Below are 19592 nucleotides of genomic sequence, written 5' to 3' on the forward strand. Positions count from 1 at the left end.
CCTTGTGTGGTTCTTCCGGGTCCTTTTTTTGCCGAAGAGCAGTACTCGCAGTAGCCGGCGCATTCAGTGCCGCGGTCTCCGGAGTTTCTTGTTCGCGCGGTCTTTCTCAGTAGTGTTGAATGCGCGATGCCGTTCGAGTGGCACGTTTAGTGATTTGCCAGCGACTGTATTCCATTGATGTGGGCCTCTGCATGTGAGGCTGATGCAGACAATGCCGACCTGCTTTATTCCCGGGTGTACCAGTGGCTACAGCAGCAACAATTAAGAGCAACATGGACAGGCACTTCTTCTCGGCTTCCAAAGATGCGAATTCGCTCGCTATGGATTAAGGCCATCCCGCGTGCGGGTAAGGAAAAGGATACCATGTTGGGCTAGTTGGTGGTCAGATACAAAGGAAGAAACAGCGCACATTTTAACGAAGAAGCATTATGGTGTGTAACTCTGTCCGTCCTTCGTTAAAATGTGCGCTGTTCGAATTACTTTGTAGCGGATAAGAAGCTTTCGACAAAGTCCAAAGTGTGCGACTGCCATTTTCACGAACAGGATATCGACAAATGGTTCGTACATGCAATGACGTTCTCTCTGAGGAATTCTCTGCGCGCGTCATCAAATCGTATTTGGTGACGTGCATTTCTACTCCAGATTCCTTCAGCGAGAATGTGCCTTGAATGTGCAGGTTAAGTCGGCGCACAACGCTCTAAGCTACTGCAAGCACAGTGGCAAAAAAAGTTGTAGAATTCGATTTAAATGAAAAAAAAACCTTGCATACATGTATCTATTTATTACTTTTTTTCTGTCAACATGCTTTGGTATTTTGTAGCCATATTCACCGTAAGCAAAAAAGATGAGTTGATTTCTAAATAAAAATGCTTGCATGATTTCTATTCATTACTTTGTTTCTCTTAACGAGCCATAATCACCTTAAGCAAAAATGATGTGGAGTTGATTGTAAATAAAAAAAAACGTTGCATATATTTTTCTACTTTGTGTCTGCCGTAAAGTGTGTACTGTAAAAACCAATAAATTGCTGCAAATAACTTTATGCTTATTGACATGTAAGCTGGTTTAACTTCGTCAGTTAAATGACTCAATAATTCTTTCAATTAGAGATATTTCGCATTTGCAGAAACGTCGCTTCTTCGTACGTTTGGTAAAGCTAACTGTTGTCAGGGCAAAACATGGAAAAGATACTGTTCTAAAAAGGACGTCGAGAAAATTAGGAAGTTTCGTCTTCGAGTGGCCTTAATTACTAGAGCCACAAGGTGACATAGCTCCAATTGATGGTGACCTTGCTTCCAATTGGAGGGAAATAAAATGAGCGGTTTCATGATTTTTTTTTATAAAATTCGGAAGAGCCAATCAAAATAAGCTTTAACGGAGGCTTATTCTACGCTACCAGCTCGCTGCAGACCGTTCACGCTCGTGGTTGACTGCCAGCGAGCAGCCGACGCAAGCGCGCGCAAACTACGATGCGCTTCGGCTGACCTGTTCAAGAAAGTAAAGCAATGAGCCGTAACTAACGGCTTTTACGCCCCACATTAAGCGATCCTGAGCAGCTACTGGAAAGTACTCTGGCCTAGATGTAGTCTGGACGCGGATAACTTGGCGGGTAGCGTGTAGTCTTTAATATTATCGCGTGCTAACGTCATGAAAAGGCCGAAGAGGCATTTGGAGAGGCGCCGTTGCACGCGACGAGCAGCGGCCGGGTAGAGCAAAATGCGGCGGTCCCGCCCTCTCGCGGCACGCCGAGAAACGGAGACTCCGGCGATGCACGGCGCATGGGGAGAGTTTTACAACTGAACCTATCTAGTAACGTTGCATTCAACGTTGTATGCGGCTGCAAACATGCTTCAACCCACAAAAAAAATGTTAATTAAACTATTAAACTGTGAACTTTATAAAATTTGTATTTAATGCCAAAATAAAATAATACAGAAGCCAAAACATATCTTAAAGTGCAAACTTTGAATAAAATACGCCAACAAAAAGCAAAAACAAACTTGTCTTGACGTCACGGTATTATGTGCAAATGCTGAGAATTTTTTTTTGTAGTTTTGCAGAAAGTTTTTGTTTTAAAGCTGTGATCAAAGCTGTCACAGGGTCTATTCGATTCAGCCTGCACCTCTTGAACCAGTTCACAGCGGTGCAAAGTGGGTTCCGCCATCGGCGGAACCAGCCCTGCACTTTTTTCGTCTGCTTCTGCACCTCCTCGGCAGGGAGTGCAGGCAAAGCCGTGAACCCGTCCTGCACCCGTCGGCACCACCGGTGAATCGAACGGCGCGGTTCAGGTGCCGTGAGCTGCACCGCTGAAACGAACGGCGAAGTGCGGCACCGCCTGAACTGGTTCACGCGGTGCAGGTGAAACGAATAGACCCACAGTTTGAGCTTCGCGAGTTGCTCAACGCAATAAACTGATACGTCACGATACGTCACCGCCGCTGCTGGCTGCTGGGTTCCTCTTCGAAAATGGCGGAAGGTGGCCCCCCTGCTACCGATTTGGAGACACAGCGGAACGAGATTTCAAATTTTCTAAAAAAGCCACTGCAGAAGGATGACTTATGGTACGTGCTCGAAGATCTACCCCGCCACCCTGTGCATTTCGTGTGCTGTGGAAGTGCCAAAACGTCGCCGAAAGTGCCACCTTTCCTTGGGTGGCGTGCCGGCAAATGAACGCCGTCCGAGAGCTGCGTTTAGCCCCCCGTCCACCGAATGGCCCGACCAATGCCGGAGTTTTCAAGTCTCGTGTCTTTCGAGCGTCTTCTGTGAGCTGTCGCTGGCAGCATTCGGTACACGCGGTTAACGCCCAAGGTCGCCGGTTGGTCTACCCGTCTGAAAGAAAAAAAAAATTCCTTGGCGGCGTCTCCTCTGCTAAGCAATTACGCAGCGACTTGCGTTGGTGCGGGCACAAGTTGAGGCCTTTGAAACGTGAAAGTCATTCATGTTTCATCGTCTCTCATTCGCGTCTCACGTTTACATGCACGAGCGACTGATGCTCGGCCGCGAGTTCGCTCTGAATCTTGTCCAGTCCACGGACTGCCCGCTGTCCTTATTTGGCACGTTTTACGACATTACAAATTATGCGCGGCGAACGTCTTGACGGACTCGGTCATTCGTTGCCGGGTAAACTTCCTATCTCGGTTGAACCCCGCGACCTTTTTCGTTGCCGCACGTAACAGCGGATCTGGCCGTAAGGTTTTGATTGCGTCGTCGTAGAGTCTTCGTGTGTGTGCGCGTCTTGTGAATGGTTCGGTAACGCCGCGAACGCTTGCTCGTTGCAGGTATATGGTTGACAAAAAGTGGTTCAACCAGTGGAAGCGATATGTCGGCTACGACATTTGGGAGGCATCTAATGTGGGGGAGCAGACAACGCACCCGGGACCGATTGACAATTCACCGTTACTTAAAGGTCAGTACTTTTACCCGTCTTACTACTTTGCATGGCGTTGTTGGCAAGAAACCGCACTGTAAATTGGTTGCCGCTGCAACACGTGGACGCAGTTACAGAATGGGTGATAAAAACACCTTCTAGGTTGATATGCTTGACTCATTGGTGGAGCTTTGTGTTCTGAGTACAAATGCAGGGTCACACAAATGTTGTTTTTATACATTCAGAACTCTGCCAACCTTGTTCGTAAAGGCAGCTGGAGTAAAGCGTTCAAAAGTAGGCACCGTTGAAAATTCGGTGTGTGAACAAACCACGACTTGGTAGATAGGAAAATAGCAAAAACATGATCCAAGGAAGCAGCAAGCATGGACAGTTGGGGTGCTGTGGTCATCTCAGAATTGGCTTGGTTTAGGTTCAGTTGCGTTCCCATCCCAGCACACATGTCAAGCGACATAATAAACTCCAGAACCTCACAGTAGTCCATTAATTCGCTGCTACACGCAGAAATATGATGCCATTCGCTCTAATGTCCTTTTTGGTTTAAGGAGTTCCGCACAACTCATTGGCCCTCACGAACGCCTTAAATCTGCCTACTCTCGAACGTGATGAGCACCAAACGAAACCAACGAAGCTCCCAGCACCAGAGTGTTGCCGCAGTACTGTAGCTGAACTTCGAAATAAGACGATTTTTCATGCACTGTTGGTAGCGAAGTTCTGAATAAGATTAAGTTCACTAGAACAGCGGCAAGAGGCAAAACATTGTCTCGCTCGTCGTTTTGAATTTTTCCGGTTTGGCAACTACTGGCAGGCAACGGCAGCTGCCGAAGCCATTAGAAACGGCTCACATTTTTTTAGAAAACACTACTTTCGCAAAAAAACATTTTTAACCCTTGTAAGATGTTTTTCTCTACGTTAAAAACTTCTAAAATATGAGTGCATTTCTCGTTTTGGTCATTATCAACATCATGCCCAACACATTTAATGCCTTTGCGGTTTGGCGTGTAGTGCGGACCACCCAAATAATGTCATTCGGTTTCTTTTAAGGCGTGAAGCACGTAATGTCATTTTTCGTGCACGTGTGGCACGGGTATTAAACAGTTAGTTGGCAACCCGTGCGGCCTCAGTGCCTTTCACTTTTGTTGTTTCTATTTCATACGAAATAGCCGACTTTTGCACGCAGCGAGGGAAGGCTGCCTGATAATTTGGTTGTCAGTGCTCTCGAGTTTTGTTTAATGGCAGGAGATAATCTGAGGTCAAATATGAACAAAAGTGCCGCAGAGATTGATGCCTAGCAGTACTATTTTGCATCGTATATGGAGTGGGCTATGTAAAGTTAACATAACAAAGCAGCATTTCTTACAAGGTCTAGATTAATTTGGGTAACCTGCCCCTTTTCTCACCCTCCCTTCCTTTTTTTTAAAAAAGTCTGCACCAAATGTTATGTGCAATCGTTTTTGAACTTGGCCTTCAAAAGAAATGGAGCCAATTAGTAAAGCCCGGTGCTCAGAACCGATACGCTTTTGATTGGAAAATATTCTCAGCCAGTCTCAGTTAAAGGTAGAAGTACACTTTTGAATCAAGCGCTTGTGCATTAAACGTGCACAAAAAAATGCAGATAAATGGTAGTGTTTCAAGGTTCTACTTTGCCGACAAGATTAGAAATGCAGAAGTTTGTGTCTTCAGTTCATTTAGGCCGTATGTAACTTGTTTGTAGGATTGATTTGGAGACTTGTTAATGGTCCAAAGGGCCCACGGTGTTTTCCCGGTAAACATGGCAACACGACGGGATAAAGGAGTTACTGGGGTTGGATTCACAACGCATTTTTGTCACTGTTTAAGGTGCGTACCACCCTATGAGGCAGCACACCCTACGTTGCATCAAAGCTTCATAAGTGAATCCATTCCCTGGTCTTTTACTTTAAAAACAGACTGGCAAAGTTTTCTTATTGCGAATACAGCGGCTAGACTCGCTGCATCGAGTTAACTGGGCCAAATTTTTGGACACACTGAACAACTTTGAAATGAACATCTGGGCCGTATTACCCTGACGTAGCGTTGAATAAACCTGTGATAAGCGGGATGGATTGCTTCGGCACTGTTGTTTTTGACGGTCTCCCCCTGATGTGAGCGTGCAATACACCTCACGCTATCAAAAAGCCTCTTTTTATACCCGGGGGGAAAATTTTAAAGCTAGTGCAGACGGCAATAACCGCACCTTGTTTTGAAAAAGGGAAATGAGCGAGTCATAGTTCACACTGCCATCCAGATATTAACGACAGATGAGTCCACTCACCACCGCTGAAGCACCTGTGATTAGATAAGATCCGCTCTGGGTTTGTTCGCGGAAAATTTCAGTCCACGCGCTGTAACCAGGTGCCTGTAATCTGCCGCTGGGAACCTGAAAGCACCTGTCTTTTTTTCATGAAACGTGTTGTGTCATTGTCTGTGCAAGTGTGGGGGTCGTGGACAAGGGGAAACAAGCACTTAACCATTAAAGCCCAAAACTTCATTATTTTTTTTAAGCGCGTGAGAAGTTTTTTATGATCTAAAAGGACTTGTGGCATCACAAATGTGAAGTCCAAAAAAAAAAAAATTTGGTTTATTAGGACAAACACTAGGGCACACTGGGCAGTAGCTGCCCATGTTATCACTTGAACAAGACAAGAGAGCCACCTTGGTCACCATGATTTACGGTTTGTATTGCTGTCATTTGTAACAACGAAATTCCATAATTACGGTTACCTGTCACTAGCCCATTAAGCCACCCGGGCTCGATGGGAGTTGACACGCATAAACAATATTCTTTTTAGCACATGTAAGTACGTGCTGCCCTCTCTTCTTTAATGTTTGAAGGTCCGGGATCCTCTGTCTGTCGATAGATGGTGCTAGTTGCCGAAAAAACCACAAAGTGCGAGAGAAAAAAAAAATATTGTTTCAGCTGTTGCTCCTGAGCAACATTGGGTATCAAAGGGTCAGTTTGTGCTGGCAACGCTGTATTTGCAGTCAGTCTTGTGCCTTGATTGGTATTTAAGAACGCTTGACCATTTCATCCAGAAGTCCTAATGGGTTGATAAGCGTGATAAACCCCCCTCCCTCTTTTTTTCGTGCTAGTGGCGTGCAGCGTTTGTTATCAGTAGATGTCCGCACTGGTTGGCAAACTACCCCAGATTACGAAGGAATGACAAATAATATCTCCCTTCCTCAAAGTGGAATTTTTCTTTATTTTTTTATCACTTAAGGTTCCAGGTTGTGAGGATTGTCTAATCAGCAATTGCTTCAAGATGTCTATCTGATTTTCCGAGCCGAATTTCTTCAACTGTGTTGAGCACCTTGGCCATTTTGTAGAGTGAACAGTGACTGTCTAAGTTTGATTGATAGAATTTCAGGATTTTGTGCTGCATCAGTGATCAGTTGTCACTTCTAGAAGGGGTTCAATACGTCACTTATTAGTTTCTGTATTGGTATTAGTTCTGCATTTGGTCGCCGAAAGACGAAGGCATGTGTACGCACTTGAGTCATTGCATTGCAGTTGCAGTTGTCGTTGTGAAAGGATGCCTGGTGCAGGGTAATGTTGACGTTTGCTGCACTGTGCGACTCCGAAGTTTCGACACTCTAGCTTGGGTTATGGTCACATGCACTTACATTATCACACGTAGTTTGAAGCTTGCTCTGCGAACATATTTCTGGCTCCTTTCGAGTTAATGCTGGCAAAACTGTCATTAGGTAGTCCCGTGATGAGACTTGAGACAAAACAGATTTTCGATCTGGTCTAGGTTGCAGTCTAAATCAAAGGGAAAAAAAAGGGAAGGCACAGAAAGAAAAGAAAAATCTCAAATGGCATTTTTTTAAATCACTAGAACTAGCACTTGTAGCAGAATAATTTCAATTCAGGTGTCATTTTATTATGCTCGGATGAGTTTAAATAGGTGGAATCGTGAATTTTAAATTTCCATGCTTATAAAGAGCAGGCCCAACACACAAGCGCAGTGGAAATTGAAATTGTTTTGCAGGTGCAGCAGTGGGCATAAGTTGCATGCAGAAAGCCTTGTTTGTTATGCATCCCGTAAATGAAACAATGCTCACTAGTCAGTCTCGAGACTGTCCAAATGAAGTTCTCACGGGCTGGAACTTTTTCAGACCAATCACTCGATGACAGTGCTGACCAATCGGCGGCCCAGTGCAGAGCAGCTAGAGCGAGTCGTCTCTGAAATACGGTTGTTTGGCTTTCCCTCTCTCTCTCCCCGCGTCTTTCTCCCCCCTCCAGAGGACAACAGCGGGGACCTGAAGCTACACCTGGTGGACGACTTGGACTACCTGCTGCTGCCCCAGGAGGCCTGGGAGAAGATGGTCGCCTGGTACGGCCTCATGCCGGGCCAGGCGCCCCTCGAGCGCAAGGTCATCGAGATCGGCATCTTCGTCAAGAACCTCAAGGTGAGCTAGACTCTTTCCTGGCAACTGTTCCCCTGTGTGGAAGACCTGCAGGATGTTACTGGGTGGTTGTGTAGCTGTGTACGGCCATGAATACAAGGTTTCAGCAAGAACCTTGGTAGTCTGGAGTAATATGTAACATTTACAAGTGCGGCGAACTGGGCAAGTTGGTAAATGTTCATGGTGAAGCCTTCATAGCCAAGGGGGGGTTTCATAGAATGGTTTACATAGGGCCGGCAGGTTATGTAATTGTCTGTAAGCTGGTAGTTCTCATTAGTGCTCTAAGCGGGGCAGCTGGGGCACTAGGAAGCATTTGAGGTATTTCTCTGTTTAACTTGGTTTCCTCGAGATTGAACTGCACTGGTTGAAAGCTTCTCAGTTTTGGGGCAAACCGTATTGTAGTTGATCATAAAGGTCAGTGTCTTTTAAATGCTTTGAATAGGAATAGGATTCACTTTGTTGGTGGCTTAACTCTTTTGTTACCACGCCTATTCAAATCGATCACCGGTGATCGATGATTTATATTGCTTATTTCGACATGTTGTACTCGTTTCTGGTACACCTAATGCGGCCAGTAGTTAGTCTAGGCACTGCACTTTTAGAATCAGTTTAAATTTTCCCGCTCCAGCAACATTCAGATTTTTGACAGCGTTTTTTGCGAGCGGAGGTGCGGGTGTTTTTGAGGAAGTGGGCGTGGCCGCTGCACTTGACAAAAACGCATGCCGCTCATGGTTGGCTACATTACCATAACTTTTTTTTTTGTCAAAAGGATCCTGGCAAGTCAAGTACCAAATAATGTTGTCAGCTTTGTAATTCGACAGCGTTGAGAGGTGATAATAACTTGAAAATGACACCAGCTATTCACTAGTGATCTTTGGTTCGAAGAAAGGATAGCTTTATTCTGCCAAATCTTATTTCTGATGGTCCCTCGCATGTCTAGCAGGTGTGCCTGGCATTTTCAGCCAGTTTCTAACAGTTTCGGTTTCATTTTTGCGTTGCAAAATTCATATTTGGTGCTACTACGCAGTTACCCAACTACAAGCTCATTTGCCATGGCGCCTCCGTTGCCCACTACTGTGCCTCGAAACAGGCGTGCCGCTCGTGCTTCCACTTAACCCACACCTTACTTCTGCGCTTACAGCTTCAGGTGAAAGTCTGAAGATAACACCGAGTCGGCGGATATCAGTTGAGACGAGGAGAACGCTAACAATCGGCCTTGAACACCGCCAGCTGCTCACCGGCCAGTTTCGGTTTTGTCCAAGGGTATTTCCAGAAGTCTAGTGTCGCTTCATAGTAGAGCTGTCTATTCTGAGAAAGTCTCCAGCAGCCGTGTAATTGTTTCTTTTCGAAATTGTTAGGTGGCGCTGCAATGTAGTAGGCCTGCAATGCTGAACTCGCTTCATAGCATGACTGCGGCTTGTTGAAAGCTTCCTGGGCATGATTCTAGCGCATCGTACCTTATTCCTGCAAGCAGGGCTACTACAGCGAGTCAGAACATGATAATAAACCACAAATTAAAGTTCTGACGGATAAGCGATGATCAGAACGTCAACATGCATCCACCACAGAGTTTGGTTTTCAACTCCAAGCGGATTTTTTCGCATAGCTTGCTTGCCTTCAATATTGTGTAGGTCATAACCATTGACAAGGTGTTTATAAATCATGTGAAGGCTAATTGGGGTTTTTAATGATGTCAAACCACCAGATTTCTTCTAGAGAACCATCCAAAATAGCAAAATTTGAAATAGAGGTTGGGCTTCACCTCAAGGCACGGGCACCACTCGTGCTGACTTCTTCTTTTGTATCTGACAAATTGTACTGCGCAGCGCAATCTTTTCTCTAGGACGGGTTTTTGAAATGTTTACCTATCTAAATTTTTTTGTACTAGGGGTGGTTTATTATACACAACTTCCTATTTTTTATTTTCTTCGACGCCTGGGCAAAAATTTTGAATTTTTATAATTTTTTTCGCAATCATTATTTATAAAAACATTATTAAAACTGGTGTCGTTGGAAAGCGCGTGGAATCATCTGCATTTTATGTCACTGCAATGTGGGCCTAATCAATATGTATAGCACAGAAAAAATGTTTTGTGTCAAAAATTGGTCAATTTCTCGTGGTAACGAAAGAATTAAAGGGGCACTGAAGTCAAAATACAAGTCGCCCTAGATTGATAGATTAGCTCACCGAGAGCACGGATATACCACTCTTACGCATAGCTTTTTTTTAAATAAGATTGAACATAGTTAAAATGGGAAGGTCGGTGCTGCCGCCACTGGCTGGACCGTGCAACTTTCAGTGGAAGTGGTTAAAACTTCTGGCGTGCGCAATGTTTTTTGGAGCTGCCATTAGATGGCGCTACTCATCATATTTGGTGCAGTGGCACCGCTTTTTGAAAAAGCGTGCGAGCTGCACACGAGCGGTTGGTTCTGTTGAGGGTGGCCAAGCAGGTACGCCGAGGGACTGCCCTGGCAGAGCACGCAGCCCTGAGAGACACGCACACACACGATGCTTCCTGCAGGAACATAACCCGCCCCGGCGGGGAGCTTGCTTTATTAGCGCACCTAGAATGCTAGTTTGTCCACTGATGATGATGGTCGCCGTGGCGCCATCTAGTCGAGACCCGATGCACTACAGGTTTGACACCAAAATTCGCGGGGCCTCAAAAGGACGTTATGTTTTTCTTCAGCAAAGCTTCAAATAGTGATCTCGGGTGCCATGAAGGAACATTTTTCTTAGTGGTCCAGATCTGCAAGGGACGTGGGAGTTGAGGAACGCGCGACTGATTTGACCAATGCCGACGAAACGACTCAGCGTTGTATTCGGTTGCTTCTACATCTCTAGACATCATCGCTGCCTCGCTTGCTTCCGATTTATCGTGACGCAAACAGCGGCTGCAGCCGCTGTTTGCGTCACGTTTGATCAGTGTTTGACTAGCGATTTCTGGGCAGTTAAGGCTTTCGGCACTGATTCAGCACTAAAATGACTACGGGAAAGTCAGACTTTCGTTTGAAACCAACTTGCTCGTTGCCTTCATCCACGTAATCTTCCCCCATGGGCTCTGTAGGTGGAGGTGTACCTGTTGGACCTGAAGCTCTGCACGCATTCCAACATGGACCAGGTGCTTGTACAGAGGTTCAGCAAGAAGGACACCATCGGTGAGCTGGCCCTGCTGCCTCCATCCAACGTGCTATGCGTGGCGGACGCTTTCAGTGATGCTTTCCGTGTACATGGCAGGGGCGATACACACTCATCCATCCTTCTTTCCCCCTTCATTAGACTCGCCATTCTGTTCTTTAATCGCACCTCATGCATCTGCAGCTTGTAGTTTGTGTAGAACTCCTCAACTTTAGTGTCGGCCCAAAGTAAGCCGCATCCCTTCCCTGTGGCATGCTTTGTAGCGCTGCTGTAGCTTCAGCACGTGAAGAATCCCAGTTCAAACCCTTGTTGGGACTGTATGTGGTGTACGCCAACTCTACTGCAGCTGGTTTGTGTTTGGTTGTGCGGTTTCCTGACGTACGATGGAGAGCAGTTTTGCAAGGTTTCAATGGAGTGAAAGTTAGATGTGACAGTATTTGTACCTGCAACTTATTGCCATTACCACCACGTGATGTGCGGTTGTTGATGCATAGCTCTTAGGAGTTTCGTTGAGAATACGAAATTTCTTTTAGAGGAGATGCATTTTTCATGCAGTTTAAGCAGAGTGCAGCCGTCCAACATTGCAAGCAGGGAAAATGGGTTCGTAAGTGAGTGGGCGTGGTTTTCGCTGTTCATTCAGCAGTGCAGACATGGTTCTTACTCCCCCCCTTGCCCCTGGCGATACAGCAAGGAGTTGGCCGAAATTGCGGAGTTCTTCGATTTAGGATCATGGCAATGAGTGTACTGAATACATGACAAGGGGTGCACTACAAATTACACAATTACACTGGTATTTTTGCCGCTTCTGCCAGTTTTGGAGCATTTGAATGCTTCGAGGAGCCAACGTGCATACTAACTCTCCGTTTTAGGTACCTCCGTCTAGCACATTGTCACGAAACATGCGGGACAGTGGGAGCATTGAAATGGTGGCTGTAATTGCTAACTTACTCAGTGAACAAAGCATCGCTTGCTCCCGGACAAGCGCTGGTCTCTCTGGTTGGACAGGTGGCAGGCCCTTGTTGTGAGCCCTTAGAGCTACCACGTGATTGGTACCACCATCATTCTTCGCGGCCGTAGCACGGTAGAACTTTCCGGGGCACTTTGTTAGCTGCTGTAGCACCCTGTGGCATGTTTTTGCCCCTGTTGACACATCCTTTGCTTAGTGTCACTAGATAAGATTCTGACTAGCGTCACTGAGGCACGCAGGTGAGCAATGGCGGCCATTTTGGTGTTTATCAGGGTTGCCAGATCGCCGCTTCTGCTCCCACACGGCTAACTTTGATGAGGTCATTTGTAAGCAACACTGCCGAAGACGCAGCAACACGGCATCTTCGGACTCACTTTTGCTACTGAAATGCTGCGAAGCATGTTATCTTTGATTCTCGTTCGGAACGACGCCAATCGCGCGCAGCCGCAGAGCAGGGAGGAAAAACTGGAACTACCACAGTTGACCGATGGAAAACGCATATACAACCAAAATGGCAGCACGCATGAACCGTCGAAGTGTGTCACTTGATGCTCTGTGACCTTATCTAGCGACACTACCTTTGCTCTTTCCTGGTGACCTGTATATTCTTAGCCAGGAGAAGGTCTTCCAGCTGGTGTCTGGGAGCCACAATACAAAAGTGCGAGAGGGAATACTAGACCAACCCGCCTGGCGACCTATTGCGAGCGCGTCGTCGCCAATATTGAGTTGCAGCAGATGGCACGGACCTGTGTTTCTGCCGTTGTTTGCTGGAGTGCCCCCTCTCTCTGCATCGCTGTGGTGGCATTGCAGGGCAGATCGAGAGCACCATGCGCACCCTGTTCAACGTCCCCCCGGAGAAGGAGACTCGCATCTGGAGCCGCTGCAGCAGCAACACCTTTGAGCAGCTCTCCGACCGCACGCTCACCATCCAGGATGCGGGCCTCTACCGGGGACAGGTACTGGGGGAGGCTCTTTTGTGTGGGAGCTAAGCGGTGGCTGCAACCTGTGGGCAACAAATTCAGAGTTTTTTTTAATTTAGGTGAAAGCTTGGTATGTCTTATTGGAAGGTCTCCTTGAATGACCCCGGCGTTGACACGAATGGGTACCAAAGCCCAGGGAAGGCCAGAAGTAAACCAGATGATTAATGGTCGCCAGAGTTAACGGTTGATTAGTAGGGGTGTGCGAATACCAAACAGTTACTTTCGAATCAAATATCAAATCGAATTCAGAAAGAGGCTGAATATTGAATTGAATGTTTTTTTTTTAACAGGCCTTGATTTTTTCATTGGTTTTTGTGCAAAAAACAGAAGCTACTTCTTATGTTCGAGAGTCATGGCTTTTTTTTTTTTTTTCAAATTGAAGAATGCACTTTTCAGTTCTTATTTGCAGCAGTCCAGTCGATCAACTACTATAAGGCGGTACTTCAGTAATCTGGAGCGAGCACAATATGCATTTGAAAAAGAAAAAAAAACTTGCACGGGAGTCGCAGTACTGCAACCATAGGCAACGACTAGACAGCGCCTCGTTACTCCGAAGCGAATAACAACAGTAGCAGGCAAGCGCACCGCAGCTGTGCGGGCCATGTGCAGTGAGAGGAAGGTAGGAATGGCTTTGCGAGCGCAGTGGATGCACGCGGTGCCATCCCGCTTTGCACGTGTTGTTGGAGGTTGTATGGCGGGGATTTTGAACGGCTAAATGCAGCTGTCGCGTTGCGCGTATCCTCAAATCCGCGTTGCGCACTGTAGTGAAATTGGCTCAAAATTTTATTTCCTAACAAAATTTGTCCGCTGTATCCCACAAGGGGCAAATTTTACCTCGTTAAAACTAGGTTTCAAATACACTCGTTTCTAAAGGGAATTACGATTTGCTCGTTATATCCATTATTTCGTTATAGGCCATCTTGTTATAACCAGGTTTCATTGTACTATGCCTGTCTTTCACCTTTAAAGCACCTAAGTGGACTTCAGTGCTCCAAGAAATATCATTTCAAGTGCTCAGTCATTGCAGGGGAATTTCCTCTTGTTCTTGAAAAAGGTGTTAGCTTTTTGTTTTAAAAATGCTGAAACGGCATGTCCTCGTGTCATGCGAAGCAACGGTCACCTTGTGGTTTGTGACGGCAGCCGTTCTCCTCCTTGCTGTGCCCAGGTTGTATTGCTAGAAGAGCGAAACAGCGATGGGACGTGGCCCAGGCAAATGCGGAGGCAAGTTGGCCGTACTTTTTTTTTGCACTTTTTTTGTTCGGCCACTGAAAGATCGACAGTGCAACCATCCCTCTTCTTTTTGGCCCCCACAGCAGCAGCAGGCTTCCGCACATAAACAGCCGGACGTCGGAGCACAGGCCGTACGGGTCATCAGGCAACACGATGTGAGTGTTATGGCTGCGCCCATTCGGTTCATCACCTCATTCAAGGTTGCTGTGTGCTTTGGTTATATCTGTGCAGAACTACCGTTTTTTCGCGCGCGTAACCCACACCCCCACTTTCCGTCGACGAATAAAAAAATACATATCCCTTGCGTATTGCCCGCATATTTTATGGACCAAAGCTACTACTCGAGTGACATTACACATTTTTTTATGCAAAAGAACTTGCCTAGCTGACTACGGAACCAGATGACTTTCCGCAAACATTTTTTCAGGCTGGTATATTGTTGAGTTGTGTGTGCAAAATAAGCACTGTCAGTGGGATAACAGTGGCTTAGTCGCTATTACTGCCGTAGGGGCATCACGGCCCAGCGCACATTGCCGTGAAGCTGCACTAAAGGAGATGCATATAATATGCACCTCTACTTCACCCCTGAAATTTTCGCATTTTCGGTGCAGGTTATACGCGCAAAAATACGGTACTGAGCATACAAAATGTGCGGTGGTTGAATGGGCATTCGTATGCAGGTGTGCAATAATCTGACGGTTCGAATAATCGAGTGGGGGGGCCTGTGGCGTTGGATGTAATCAAAGCTTTGTTGTAACCAAGTTGAGGGTGGCAGAACTCCTCCTATGCAACCATTGCCTTGTTACGACCACTGCTAACACATACTGCGGGTGCCGCTTCCATTTCCATTCTATTGCCTGGTTTAGCTGCCGGCGCTTGAACGTCCGTTTTATCAGGCTGTTAAAGAGATACTGACGACCAAACTTAAGTTGGCCTAAGTAGATAGATAGGCGTCCCCAGAAAACGAATATACCAGTCTCTGGGATAGCACCCTGAAAATAATTTTGTGAATAATCGAAAAATGAAGCCATCAGTCGCCTAGCAGAGGGGACGTAAACGGCGACTGAGCAGATGTGCCAAGAGTCGCGTGATGAATAACAGAACGAGAAGCACGCACACTAGCTCTCAAAGAAACACGTATCTTTCTTTGCACGTTAGCTTTCATAAGTCATAAACAATTATAAATGTACAGGTATGATTCAAGCTCCACCGACATTCGCATGCAGCCAAGCCACGGCGCCGTTGGTAATTATTACGACAGTTATTTCAGGTTCGGCATAGTTACAGGCCTGTTACCTCTAACTGTACGTATACCAAGGCTGCATTACGTGAGCCCATCTGTCGAGCTGTAAATTTGAATGCCTTTTTTTGGCGCACACAGAGCATATGTGTAAGGCGGGCAAGTTGTTTTGTTCTCTGCGCCGAGAGCGCGACTAGTGGCTCCTGCGGCCGCGATGGTTCGCTTGGTAGGTTTTAGTTTTCCTGCTAAATCGCACCACTGTCTCACTTGCTTCCATCTTCGGTTCGCGTCACGCGAAACGTTGTGGAATGGCGCAAGGGATGAAATGCATTTCTCAATTGAACTTTTCAGTAATTAAAGTATCTTTCTCCTCCAATTAAATGCTGAGAGGGCTTCGGGGCAGTAGAACTTTCGTTTGAGCCCAACTTGCTAGTTGCCTTTAGTGTCCCAACCATTCGGTCGGGAACTCGCTTTCTTTCTCTTCTTGAGATGACAGAACGTAGGCATCACTTGATGGGTCCTCCTCCCTCCCTTTCCTCTGCACCCAGAGCCACGCGGAGCTACAGTGCTATCAGCAGCAGCTACGGCGGCTACAACAGCAACTACGGCTATGATGCCCACGGGGGCGTCACGCCTGGCCTCTGCGGCCTGGCCAACATGGGCAACACCTGCTTCATGAACTCCGCCCTGCAGGTGAGCAGCCACTGACTCTCTCTCTCTCTCTCTCTCTCTCTCTCTCTCTCTCTCTCTCTCTCTCTCTCTCTCTCTCTCTCTCTCTCTCTCTCTCTCTCTCTCTCTCTCTCTCTCTCTCTCTCTCTCTCTCTCTCTCTCTCTCTCTCTCTCTCTCTCTCTCTCTCTCTCTCGCTCAGTATCTCTATTTCACTCTATTTCCCTGCCTTTCATTCTCTCCCTTACTTATCTCACCCTGTAGTTTGCTATCTCACTCTATCAAACTTCCCATATCTTCCTTGCCCTCTCCATCTATCTCTTTCTGTCTGGCTCTATTTCCCTCCACCTGTATTGCCCTCTCTCTCAGTCTCCCTCTCTTTCTCTGGCTTTCTCTTTTTTTTTCACCGTCTTTCTCTCTAGCTCCCACACTCTCTCTTTCGTGTGCGCAGGAGAGGGTACAGCAAAGGGTTTTGTAAAATATTGCTGATTAAATGAACTACCCATTCAGCTATTTGCTCAGTCAAAATGTACAAAAAATGTGCAGCCCTGTATTTTCATGAAAGGCTTGCACAAGGGTCACTATAGTACTTTTTGTTAGGACAAGTGTTGGTGCCTATTTCACGTCTTTTTTGCACCTTTAAATTTCGTACATAGATTAGAGCTGTTTACCGAATGCGGTGTGAAGTGAATTTAAAATTCTGCGCACAGGTTGGGAGGATTGGATTTAGAAAACTTTTTTTTATGAATGTACTTTGTATTTACTTCAGTAGAGGACCATTCAGGTTTTCTGGGGTTGGTTAATACTTTTTGGTTAGTTTTTTTGTGTGCGGTTTTGTTTGTTTAGGTATTTGCTTTGTATCGAATAAATGTCTGTTCTGTTGAGCCTGTTTTGGTTTCCCGCGTGTCAAACGCATGGGTGTGTTCTCCGACGGTGTGCGACAAAGAATGTGTGGCTTCGTGGTGGCAGTGCACGTTAGAGAGCGTTCCCCCTTTCTTCTTGAAACGGGCGCACGCAGTGCATGAGCAACACGCCCCTGCTGACGGAGTACTTCCTGGAGGACCGGTACATGGCGGAGCTGAACACGAGCAACCCGCTGGGCATGCGCGGCGAGATTGCCCGCTCGTACGCCGACCTGGTCAAGGTCATGTGGTCGGGCAGCTACTCGAGCGTCATGCCCAAGCCCTTCAAGACGGCCGTGGGCCGCTTTGCGCCCCAGTTCTCGGGCTTCCAGCAGCAGGACTGCCAGGAGCTCATGGCCTTCCTGCTGGACGGCCTGCACGAGGACCTCAACCGCGTCCTGCACAAGCCCTACATCGAGCTCAAGGACAACGACGGCCGGCCCGACGAGGTACTCTCGTCTGTCTGCCTGCCTGCCTGCCTTCCCGAGGGGATCACTGGGAGGGAGGAGGCCGCGACGCCTTGCGATCCAAACTTGAAGCTCTTCGGTTGCCACAGCCTGTATGAACCGAACCGTGTCAATCTTAGTGGTTGGGCGACATGCACAGGCACTGTGAATTGAAGAATATGAACCAGATTGATTCCTCAGTGGTAGAAGCAGCTGTTGAAACAACCATTTCGGCTGTTGCTATTATTGACTGTGATTCTCTACACCGTTTATCTGGGTGTTCAAGCTACCTGGGAAATCTCTAGCAGCAGTCTGTACTGTTGGGTGTGAGAGGTGGTCAGTAGTTGTTCTGAGGTGAATGCTTTGCCCACAATTTCGTAATTGACCTGTGCTGCTATAGTCGAACCCGGCTGTATCGAACTCGCAAAAAAACACCTATCAGTTTGATATAGGGGATAATTTTATATGAGCAAGCTAAGGAACTGGATGTGATAAAAACACACAGCATTTTTAAAAGCACTTTATTGGTGAAACTGCCTTACTTTTGCACGAAATGGTCCTGTATCTTTTGCTTGAACTACCTTCACTGCCTGACACAGTATGCACTAATCCACACTGTTTAAAGGAGTCGGGCAGCTGAGGCCGCAACCGTTCATATTTGCGAAGAAGTGCTGCATCATCTCAGAGGTTGTAAGCAAAGGATTTTTGTTGGTTTCCTCGTTGCGCTCACTTTCACTTGTGCTCGGTACGATGTTGGCAGTGTATTCTTGCAAACTCGCCCATAGTCGTGACACCATCGTCCACACTCACAAACTTGCCGACCGTTGATCCGGCAATGGCATCCGGAAATTCCAACAGCTCCCTCCACATTTCGGCAGCACTGGCGATGGCTTCGTCGCGCTCGTTAAGATATTCGAAGTCATCACTGGCACGCATCAGCTGCAGATTTGAAGCAATTTCGGGAGGTTTCTTCAGTAACATCTGCCCAGAACCTGCTTCGAGGAGGTTGATCAAAGCTGTGTGCTGATCGTGCTGAGGGTGCTCTTGGGAATCTCGTGCGCCGCGGGGACTTCCGACCTCTTACCGCACTCGTCTCTATTTATGATTGCCAGCTTCACGGCGAAATGCAAATTTGGCTGCTTTGCGCTAGCTACAGCGGCAAATAAGCGTTTCTAGTGCTAGCCACCACAGCAACACTTCGGGGGAAAAAAAAAAGCCCGCAATGCAGGGACGGCGCAAAAACAACAAGCAAACAAAAAAAACATGGTGGGCGGGCCCGGATATTTTTTTGCATGGAGGTGCGACGGCTCACCTTAGACGGCGCGAGGGAGGCATCACAATAGGGAGGGAAAGCAAGGAGGAGGGGAGCGAGCCGCCTGCTGCCCATGAGTGGCCAGGCTGAACCACATTTAGGGGTGTGTCAATGGAATTTCTCCGCTGCCTTGAGGAGAAGCCAACTTAGTGGGGGGGGGGGCACTCCTGCGGCATTTGCCGTTGTGTATATATCGTGTTGCTGGTATTTTTGTTCAATATAGACGTACCTTTTGTTATACATAATCTCACTGCAAATATACCATGACCAGAAATGGTTCAATATACATAATTCGGCGTAAACGGGTTCAACTGTACTACTAAATTTCAAATTTAGTTTCTTCTTTGAAGTGTTGCATGTTGGTTCGCGCTTCCTTCAGTTTATTAGTTCGTTCAGACTTTTCATTGAACTTTAGATTTTCGTTCTGGTTCTTGTTTCTCCGTATTCAGTGGTGAAGTCCAGGATCACCTGTTGAACAAGAAGAGGGCAGTTCATTGCGGTTGAACGGTTACAGGCGCAGAGGCACCAACTTTTTGTGGAATATGAAAGAAACATTCTCATCAGACCGCAAAAGCATCAAAAGGAAACTTCAGGAGGGGATAATTCAGCAAGAATTGTGGAGGCACATTTGGGAATATCCTCTGGATGTATTGTGAACTTGAGTGATAATTAAACACAGCATATTTGACTTATTACAATTTACAAGTACAGTGAAATCTCAGTGCTACAGAATCAGGGAAATCTGGAATTCCCTTCATTGCATTGGAATTTGCGTAATGTCCAGCGTAACCCTGCGAGCAGAAACGAAGTGAGCACAAGGCAGACACATGTTGCACCGATTACAGCTTGCTAGAATGGAGCTCTTGGCACCAAGTTACGCATCTGTACAAATTGCT

At 46.7% G+C, this 19592-nt stretch overlaps 1 protein-coding gene across 1 annotated transcript in view; it reads left to right on the forward strand.

Annotated features, from left to right (window-relative positions):
• The first annotated feature begins 2405 nt into the window (after positions 1–2405).
• Positions 2406–19592, forward strand: part of LOC144151965 (ubiquitin carboxyl-terminal hydrolase 15-like) — a 41036-nt gene continuing 23849 nt past the window's right edge. The window contains exons 1-9 of the mRNA XM_077683150.1: positions 2406–2561; positions 3279–3406; positions 7650–7816; positions 10882–10972; positions 12730–12875; positions 14065–14120; positions 14213–14284; positions 15918–16062; positions 17055–17387. Coding sequence (XP_077539276.1) covers positions 2467–2561; positions 3279–3406; positions 7650–7816; positions 10882–10972; positions 12730–12875; positions 14065–14120; positions 14213–14284; positions 15918–16062; positions 17055–17387 — 1233 coding nt within the window. The 5' untranslated portion in view covers positions 2406–2466. The remainder of the gene's footprint in view (positions 2562–3278; positions 3407–7649; positions 7817–10881; positions 10973–12729; positions 12876–14064; positions 14121–14212; positions 14285–15917; positions 16063–17054; positions 17388–19592) is intronic.

The sequence above is a fragment of the Haemaphysalis longicornis genome, unplaced genomic scaffold, assembly GCF_048455015.1.
Source record: "Haemaphysalis longicornis isolate Haplotype H1 unplaced genomic scaffold, Haemaphysalis longicornis Haplotype H1 scaffold_9, whole genome shotgun sequence".
NCBI lineage: Eukaryota > Metazoa > Arthropoda > Arachnida > Ixodida > Ixodidae > Haemaphysalis > Haemaphysalis longicornis.